Genomic DNA, 9,955 nt, shown 5'->3' with positions numbered 1-9,955 from the left:
TAACAGTTAACAACAAAGCACGTAGTGATTACTGAGTTAGTAATGAGTCTTCCTTTAGAAACGTGCCCTATGCTATCTAGTGACTGGAGAAATAATACAGGGTGTTGTGTGTAGCTCTAAAATACTGCTCTGTGTCTCAATTAATTTCTTAGTAACAACTGAATCCTATTAATTTAGAAACTTGCCTGTTGTGGGCAAAACTGTCTTGCCTCGGAGAATTTAAATTATTGCCAGTTAACATAAACTTTTAATTACTGATTTGGCTAGTGAGGTAAAAAAAAGACAAGTTAAACACATGAGGAAAAGCCCTTTCCTCCCCCTTTGCTCCAGATACCTTCCCTCCCTTGCTTTCCTCGTGTCCCCTCCCCTGGTTGACCCCACAAGTGCTCCTCTGTTCCTTGAGTGAGGCAGCAGTGCTGTAGGAGCTTAGGGTTGGTGCATGGAGGTTGCTGCTGCTCCTTCTTTTTCGTTTCTGCTCATGTAGGCCATTCCAAGAGCCACGGTTCCCTCAGGGGTGTCCCTGCCTCAGTGTGGGCACTTTCACATTCCTCTCAGGGGTGTACCTCCTCTAGAGTGAAGAGCCTTATTTCAAGAGTGCATCTTCAGCCCTGTCCTCTTCTCTGTGCCTCCCCGTGTCACACGCGTACGTGTGCACACAGTTGGCGATTTTTGCCTGAAACTTTGTCTCAAAGAGTTACTTTTCTGCTGTTTTTCAGATCTGAAGGTACTAACTAGTTCTGCTGATGCAAAGGCAGCAGCTCAAGTTGCCAGAGAAGAGTCAGAGCTCTGCTCCACCAGCGTGAGTAGTCATATCATTTCATGTTGCTGTTGTTTTGTTTGTCCCACTCATTCAATGATTTTGTTATCTCATCCCTCTTGGTCTGATTTGCTGCCACCTTGACTTCTGTGGGATTGTGTGTGTTCGGAGAGATGAGATTTCAGGTTTGGGGCAATTGAGCCAGCCGCTCTCGATCCTTGCTAATTGGAATCTTGGTAGAACAAGGAATTATTGAGAGTAGTAATGTTTAACAGAAGGTTTGGGAACAAAAAGTTCCTTAGGCACTAATCTGGGATCAGCAGCAGAGCCTGCGTGCACAGGGCTGGATGCAGCTGTGGTGAGGGTTGCCAAGAGTGACGATGGTGGGAAATGGTCAGTATAGTGTTGAATCCTGCTCTTTTGTGGCCTAACATGCTTGCTGCCTTGGGTGGGTATTAACTCTCCTTAACATCTCCCTTCTCTCTTCCCAAGTTCATATTGTTTCTAGCTGTACAAAATCTTTACTTGATGTTTAACTTAAATGCAGAAAGTTATGTGGTTTTCCTGAACTCTTGCAGGGTGCAGAGTCCTTGGAGTGAAGAGACCATGTATTGATACTGCTCTTAAGCAGACAGGAAATAAGCCATTCCTCTCGCTCCTCAGCGTTTTCAATCCTACACTGTGCCTTCAACATGGAAACCGTAGAAATGAATAGCGTATCCTTAAAACGTCCTCACTCTGAGGATGATGTGGCTAATGCAGACGAAATTAAAAGACGAAAGATCTCAGAAAAGTCTAAGACAGAGAACGATTCTGGGCAGACTGTTGAGACTATAACAGGACAACCTGACAAACTTCTGCTTGAGGATGTGAAAAATGACATAATCCCCAATGAGGAAAGTGAGGAGCAGGAAGAGGAAGACCTAGAGAGTGATGAAGATGGAGATCCAGAGAGCTTTGCAGACATGATGAAGCATGGACTGACAGAAAGTGATGTTGGCATAACTAAATTTGTTAGCTCTCATAAAGGGTTTTCTGGAATCTTAAAAGAGAGGTAACTCTATGTCATGTTACGTGTGTTAAATTCTTGTCTTAGGCAGCTGTTGTTTTCTGTTTTCCTTTTCTGACTTGCAGGATGCAACTGGGTTATGTATGGCTATTTGGGGGGGGTTCATCACTCTCTTGTCCTAGTCCTGAGACTGAAAGAAAGGTTTACTCTGGGATTTTTGTAGATTGTTTTTTCTTTTTTCTTCTTTCCTCTGTATGGGTAGAAATACATGATTACACTGACCTGTGCTGTTTGTCTTGCTCTGGCAGCAGCATACACCATTAAACCATATGCTGTACACCCACCGTTTGTACCACTCTTCAGTGCTGATACAAGATGCACTGGAGAATGGTATTGAAATCATTCTTCTTTGGTTATTCTTTGCTTTTTCCTGACTTTTTTTGTGCTAGTGTCTTTAAATACCTGTATTGTCAGATGGTCCATTAGGCTTTAAATTTTATCTGATCAGTTGTAATGTCATTTACAAAACATAAAAGGGAGTTTTATAACTCAGGGTGTGGAATTTTACATAATACACTTAAGGTATTTGGAATTTAGTAGCTTTTTTAATGAAACTTTATTTTTTTTTTAAATTAAATAACATCTTTGAATAAAACAGAATGCAAATACAAAAACTCACTGAAGTGAGAGTCACTGTGGCCCAACTTAGCAAAGCAGTTCAGGATGAAGTCCCTAGTTTTAAATACTGACCTCATATATAGATTGTTTACATAATAAAGTGATATGTACATATTATGTATGTATTTCATCTTTATATGCAGAGTTAAGCAGCTAGCATAGTTCTTCAATGGGGAACACAGCCTGTGCTGAACCTGCTTCTAGGAAATCTGCCGGTTTTGAACCTGAGGTGGCCAAAGGTAGCTGGGTGGTAGAAACATTCATGGGCTCATGTTTTCACTTTGGTCCTAGTTTATAACCCCTATCATTAATGTAGCCCTGGTGTTTTTTATGGTGCCAGTCACTTGCATGTCAAGACAGTTACAGATAGTAAGAAAGAGGACACCTAACACTCTTCAAGAAGGAATTATAATCATGTGATGTATGGCAAATGGGACCTTGGAGGAGATACAGTAGAAACATTCTCATGGCGAAGTTTTAGTCATCTTTCAACATTCATAGACTGAGAATTTTTTCTTTTTTTTTCATTTACCAGCAAATGCTACTTAAAAATCATTTGGCAATTGCAACACAGACTGTCTGAGGTCTGTTAAAGACAGGATGTCCTTACTACTGGACATACTGAGTTGATCAAAAATGTCAGTCAAATTCTTTGCTGCCCTCATAGAATATGCAGAGTAACTGTTTCTGTGAAAGCTGTTCTCTGTAATTGAATGTATGTAACAGAGTTGAATTTCTGCTTTCCTTCGAGTGGCTAACACGCACTTTATTCTGCAGGTTATTTGAAGTGACAGAGTTAATGCATTTGTGTTCACATTGCAATGCAGTGCAGTGGAGTAGTAATTGTCGGTAATGACTGGGATTGAGGATACGCATTACTGATCTCTCCAAGCTAGGGAGAAAATGACTGAGAGTAATTACAGCAGGTGTTTGGTTGTCTGCAAAGAAGCCTGCTGTGTTTAGATATGCCAGACTTTCTTCTGTGTTCTCATGGTATCCTTCCGAGAGTGGGGACAGGTATGGCTTTCTCACGGTTGAAGTTTCTTTTATGTGAACTGAAATGTGTGAATTCTAACAAACGCCTTCTTGAGAAAGAACTTCATGTGCTGCAGGATTTTTTTTTTTATTACAGATTTAATGTTTGTTGCTTCCTACCAGGTACTCAGACTTTGTTGTCCATGAAATAGGCAAAGATGGGCGTGTGAGCCATTTAGACGACTTTTCTGTTCCAGTGGATGATGAGGTAAATTTTGAGGTAAAGGTTTGGCAATAGGTATGCCTCTTAAACAAAAACATTAAAAGGCTTAAAGTTGTTCTGTGAGGGTTATTGGATGTTTGTTCTTTCCCCCCCTCACAAACATGTATTAGGACCCATCAGAAGAAACATTTACCGTTTTGTCAGATGAAGACAAGCAGCGTTTAGAGGAGCTCCAGCTTCTTAAGAATAAGGAAACTAGTGTGGCCATAGAGGTAAAATTAATAACTGATATGAAGTTTGGAGGGGGGGGGATGAGAGGTGCTTTCTAGTGCATGCAAGGTATAAGCAGTGTGAACGTGATGGAACTAGTGATACCAAAACATTTCCAGTTTAGGGTTTAATTCTGCAAAGCCTTATAGATACACTCAATTCATGCACAGGAGCTGTCATTTTGATTTTGGTGGGACTGTACACATAAGCTCAAATCCAGGTCTTAATTTCTGTGGTGGTAAAATTTTCTTGCAGTATTTTGGTTTTCTGTCTAGTGGTATTTTATAAAATAATTGTGTAAGAAGGATTAAATAAAACATCCATCCTGATGAAAGACCATTTCTAAGTTTAGTGTTTAGTGATTTAATACAGAAGATAAATATACTCCTCTGTAACAAGAAAAATAAGAAGGTGCAAAATAAAATTAAAACTTGATATTTTTTTAATACCAACATCCAGATCTTCCATATTCTTGAAGAATAACTGTTGAGCTAAATTGGGACACAGATGAGTAGGATTAAATCTGGTAATTTCATATAGGCATTCACACATCAAATAATCTTATCTAGTCTTTTTTTTTCCTTTAACGCATATAGAAAAACTTGATTTTGCCAGAGTTTTCATTAGAAGAGGAATTTTATTAAGCGCAGAATATGAGAATAAATCTGGGAGAATTTTCTTTGTGAGTGTTGAGACGGGATTGTAGCACAGTTATTTATTATTTTTCAAACTAATTTTAGTAAGTAGGCCAGATTTTTAAAAGTATGTCTATGCAGTACTTTAGTGGGGCTTGGAAGGATTTCTTTAAGCATGCAAAATGTAACTCTGAGAGAATCCCTCACCTTTTGTATTTCTTTATTTTCTTTCTGTATCTGTGTTTATTAACATAGGTAGTTGAAGACACCAAAGAAAAAAGAACAGTTATTCATCAGGCTGTGAAGTCCTTGTTTCCTGGACTGGAGACTAAAACAGAAGATCGAGATGGAAAAAAATACATTATTGCATATCATGCTGCTGGGAAAAAAGCACTGGCAAGTGAGTTTCAGTATCACAGCAGTTGGGTAAAGTAAATACTAAAATTATGCTCTAAATACAAATCGTTAGTAAGTACTTAAAGTGGAGGATACCTCCTGATGTAGTCCAACTTTGCTTTGTCCTCTTTGCAACTGGTGCTGTGCATCTTAAAAGACTAGGGACACAGAGTGTCTCAAATCTAAATTTCTACTTGTTTTTCTTTCCAAATCATTCATCAAATACATCTGTGTTAGAAGTGAGAGGGTCTTTCGTTGTTTCAGTGGGAATAGGCAAGATAGGGGCTTTGTTTTCAGTATTGTCTGTACTTGGCTTTCCTGAACTTACCTGAATGTGTAAACCTGCACAGTGGAAGCAAGAGGTTGTAGTTGAAATGTGTACGTTACACTGACAAGTAGTGTGATATCGACTGTCTTGAAAATCCATGACGAAATTCTCAATGACTTAAATAGGGGCTTGTCTCTACTCGTTTTGTGAGAGTTAGAATTTTATGTGAGTGTAATTTATTTACCATGATCTTCAAGGCTACTTCTGCTTCCAAAGCTTATTATATTTGCAGAAAGTTGTTTTTATTTGTTACAAATCACAGTTACTCTTCTGGAATAATCAAAGTAACGAAGGATTTTCAAACTTGTTACTTACCGTAATCTTGCCAAAAACTGTTCTGGTAACTGGGGATAAATTCATGTGTTCAACATCTTTTTATGTTATAACAAATTTATTGCTACTGTAAGTTGAGAGGATTGTCCACATGCAAAATGTTGCACATTTAACAAAACGTATTAAGGTGTGGTTCGGTTTAAACTGATTGCATTCCTCCATCTTTTCAACCTACTACAAATGACAGCATGTAAACCTAGCCTATTAATTCTAAAGATGAAGGAGGTGGAGAAAAGATAAGGATAATTTAAAATTGGAAATAACACCATCTCCAGATTCAATTTATTTTAAAAAGCTTGTTCTAAGCAAACATGGAACAGTTACTTTTATTGGTAACAATTATAATGTGTTTCTGTATCTTGTTTAACCATGTTTAGAAAATCTGTGTTTGCATGCTTTATGCATGGAGTACGTATACTTACTAGCACAAAAATTCTCCTCAGCCAGTTTTGTTCTCTATTGGTTTGTAATAGTTTTACCTCCACCTTTTCCTTCTGCTGCTTCTATTCCTCAACCATTGTTAGAGGCAAGTGGCTGTTACTAAGCTGACCAGTCTTATTTGAGGGATAGGGTATAAAAGAACTAAAGTATTTGAAATACAGTGTAAAGAATTTAGTGATGTGTCTCCAGAATTAAAACATTATCTGGAGCTGTATCTTGTGATGCAGTGAAGCGTCATCTATTTAAACTTGGATTCCTAAGTTGTGATGCTGCAAAAACCTGTGCATGTTGGTGGAAATGTGTGCACTTTCATTGAGTGTGTATAAATACTTAGGAATGTAGGATTTAAGAACACAAGTTCTCCTTCGCCAGAATTATTTTTATCTCTTGTGTTTATATATATATACTAATATGTCTCAGTCCTGAGTGGATTCCACAGGCAAGAAACAGTTCAGAAGTGTAGCATATCCAAATGTTAGCTGAGATAGCTGATTGCTCTTGTTGATAATGTAAATACTTTCCTAAAATTTAAAATTAGAAGCTACTTTGTGTCTATAGTAAGTTTACGCCCAAAATACTTAAAAGACTGCCTTACTAAATTGTCAGTAAACTGCTGTTTCATCATTGTCCACAAGTGAAGGTTGTTGCATCTCCGGTCGAAGCTTTCCATCTGTTCACTGTTTGCCTCTGCACGATTCCATTGCATAACTGTCTAAATTGTTGTCATCCACCACCTAACTGTTGGATGCTCCCTAAAACATAAACAATCTCATAACCATAAACCTGCATGTTCACCTCTAAAAACCCTTCAACAGTCTAAAAATTAAATGCTGCTCTTTTGTGCTCTTTACGCTATGCATTGGGACAGAGGTCAGAACTGCAACAGGTAAGAGATGTTGACATTTCATGCTAACAAAATGAAATGCCAACCATTATGACCTCATAAATAGTGATGAGACTGGCCAAACTAGGAACAATTAATTATTTAAAAAAACCTTGCGCATTAAGTAATGCTTAAAATTCCCTCAAACAGCCAAGAATTGGTCTTGTGCTGCCCCTTCTTTCTTCGTGCAGTATAGGAAATAGTCATTTGATGCAGAGAAAGTCTGCCGGTAATAAGTGATGTGAATTACCGGATTTGACAATACTGTTTGACACATATGGTAAATTTTCTATTTATCTCATTAAACCAAGCCTTTGCCCTTCAGCCTTGTATTTCAGACACCATTATTTATACAACTTTAAAAGTATATACATACATTCCAATATTAAAAAAGAGCTAGCTCTCAAGTTGCAGCAAAAGGTTTGGAAAAAGGGCTTGGAGATACAATTTTACTGTCAAAAATACAACATGACTCTGAAACATAGGATTAAGGACTGTGAACTGTCCCTCTAGTCCATCTACCCAGCTGAATACTTTGAAGTATTGGGTGAGGAATGGTTAAATATGGGGACTGCAGCTGCAGCATCCCAGTACTCAGTATGGCCAGCAGTGTGGTGGATAGGCACTGTGATGTCCAAAGCATGAGGAGCCCATTGGTGTGTATATGGTAACTACAGAGTCGTTATAGTCGAGCCCAATTAGGGCTCACTTTTTGAAGGGCATTGAAATGACCGTGAGTGGGATGGATTAGATATAGTTTAAATAATTATTCTGGCTGGAGAAGACTTTCCTTGTACATCATGCTCTGTCCTCCCCTCTCCCCTTCTAATTATGGAGTTCTTCATTAAGGACCTTGCTCTTCAAGCTGAATGCAGTTTTTCTTTGTGTTTAAAAGCATTGGTGGCTCAAGAGGGAGACCCGCAGGATCATGAGGTCTTTTAACAGGCTTTGGACCATAACGCTTAGTTCAGGTCCTAGGAATCTCTACAGGTGGAGCTTTGCTTAGAAACTGGTGGTACAAGACAAGTGTCGCAATAGTTTGTAACTGATTAAAAACTGCGTATATAGTATATTATACTGTGGCATCCAAAATAGCGTATGGATGGCAGCTTCTCAGAAAAACCAAAAAGAATTATCTTTTTTCCAGAAAGTTTCCTGAAAATTAAATGTACTCACTGTCTGTGTGGGATATCTGGACTTTATTAAACTAACAGGAACAAAAGGCAAAATTTCCCAAGAACTTCCTTCCTGCACTGGGGTTTATATGCTGGAATAGGACTGGCTTTTTCAGTTGGCTTTTGCTGTTATGAAAGATGGTTAAGCCCTTTTTGTATAAAAATGTGAATGTCTTCTTGGTGGCTACCAAGAGATAAGGAACTTCTTATTCAAAATGGAACAAATCCGTAGTTTTCTTATAAAACAAAGAATTGATAAACAAAGCACCTCAAAATTGTTTGCTAAACCTGTGTAGAATCAGTCGCCCTTCCCAGTACTGCCCTCAACAGTGGATGGTTGTAAAAGGAAAGTTTTATCTCTGAAGGCTTTTATGTGCAACAAAAGCTTGACAAATACATTGGGGAGTTTTATTCCCTCTCCAGAAAACATCAAATAGTTGTGGAAATTGGTAAATCAGTTGTTAGTTTGCAGGAACTGAAGTTATCTCAACCTCTGGCCTTCTCTAAACAGGGCTTGTTAATCTCTCTATTGTGCCAGATTTCTCTCTCCTTTAGGACTTTTTAAAAAATTCACCTTAAAGTAATATTTTGTGAGTACACTTATTTTTTTTAGGCTTTTGTAGAGATACAACTCGTGACACATATAAAAAATCCTACAGAAATAACGAATCTCTTAGTCCTCTGAATACTAGTTGTAGTCTTCCCACAAACAGGGCTCCAGTGGTCCTCATGTATTAATTACAGAAGGCACTGGATGAAATGTGGAGTGGCTTCTGTTGTTGAAAGTTAGTGTGACGATAATGTTTTTGAGAAATTTAATCAAGCAATATGGTAGTTAAATGACTAGGGTATATTTTTAGATAATTTCACAGCAAAGAAACTATCACCATTTCATTCAGGATTTTCTAGATGACAGATTTGCTTAAAGAGAAGTTTACAGCCCAGTGAAAGGGGAGAAGGTCTTTTTTCAATGCACTTTGCAGCTTTTGCTGTCAGTAATTAACTTTTTTCTTTTTTTTTAAAAAGCAGATGGAAATTATCAAAAATTGGCTCTTGCATAATTGTTTTAACTATAGCTGCAATAGCTAAAATACTAATTTTTTAATTTTTAAAAACTACGCTTTACAAATTTTAACCTTTTGTTTTTAAAGATCCAAGGAAACACGCTTGGCCAAAATCTAGGGGAAGCTACTGCCACTTTGTACTGTACAAGGAGAACAAGGATACTATGGATGCCATTAATGTCCTATCCAAATTTTTAAGGTAAGGCTGTGGTTTCTGCCAGCCCAGCTAGCACGCAGTCCTGCCCCCGTCTGTTTCATTTACTGTAAGTGTCATGCTTCAAAGTTATGTCAGAGCAACACAAGTGATTACTGTTGCCTAATTTGTAGCCAGTGTTTAAAAAATTAGCGTTATTTTAGAATATAAAATTTGAAACTTCTAAGTTTTGGAAGGACCTGATAATGGAACAAAACGATACTAAAATTCAAAGTCGGTATGGTACTACTTCAATGGAAAAAGGTCCGCCTGCAATTGGAGTCGGCTGATCTGAGAAAGGCTTGTCAACTCAAAGCCTCAATATGTGTAACATGAATTAAAAGCCGGTTTTTTTCCCAGTGTGTGAGTATATGCAAGTATGTTATGAACCTGTTGTGATAATATGCTGATCAGTTCCTAAACAGTTTCAGTTGATAAACTGTTGTTCCATATATTAATTTCTCCATGGCAACACAGTCTTAGTTTCCTTTCACCCCATCAAGTGCAGCAACAAAAAAGTTGCCAAAGGCGTGATGTCAAAACAGTGAGTTGCAGAGGCAGGACTATTTTAAAATTAGATCAATTCAGTGATCTA

The 9,955-nt window shown here is 38.0% G+C and overlaps 1 protein-coding gene across 1 annotated transcript in view; it reads left to right on the top strand.

Annotated features, from left to right (window-relative positions):
* The first annotated feature begins 1,449 nt into the window (after positions 1 to 1,449).
* The window catches only part of PUS7 (pseudouridylate synthase 7 (putative)), a 17,602-nt gene continuing 9,096 nt past the window's right edge, over positions 1,450 to 9,955 (top strand). The window contains exons 1-5 of the mRNA XM_010141308.1: positions 1,450 to 1,811; positions 3,603 to 3,687; positions 3,813 to 3,914; positions 4,803 to 4,947; positions 9,255 to 9,366. Coding sequence (XP_010139610.1) covers positions 1,450 to 1,811; positions 3,603 to 3,687; positions 3,813 to 3,914; positions 4,803 to 4,947; positions 9,255 to 9,366 — 806 coding nt within the window. The remainder of the gene's footprint in view (positions 1,812 to 3,602; positions 3,688 to 3,812; positions 3,915 to 4,802; positions 4,948 to 9,254; positions 9,367 to 9,955) is intronic.

The sequence above is a fragment of the Buceros rhinoceros genome, unplaced genomic scaffold (genome assembly GCF_000710305.1).
Source record: "Buceros rhinoceros silvestris isolate BGI_N320 unplaced genomic scaffold, ASM71030v1 scaffold43808, whole genome shotgun sequence".
In the NCBI taxonomy this organism is placed as follows: domain Eukaryota; kingdom Metazoa; phylum Chordata; class Aves; order Bucerotiformes; family Bucerotidae; genus Buceros; species Buceros rhinoceros.
Note: the sequence above shows the minus strand (reverse complement) of the source record. Positions and strands in the feature narration are given on the sequence as shown.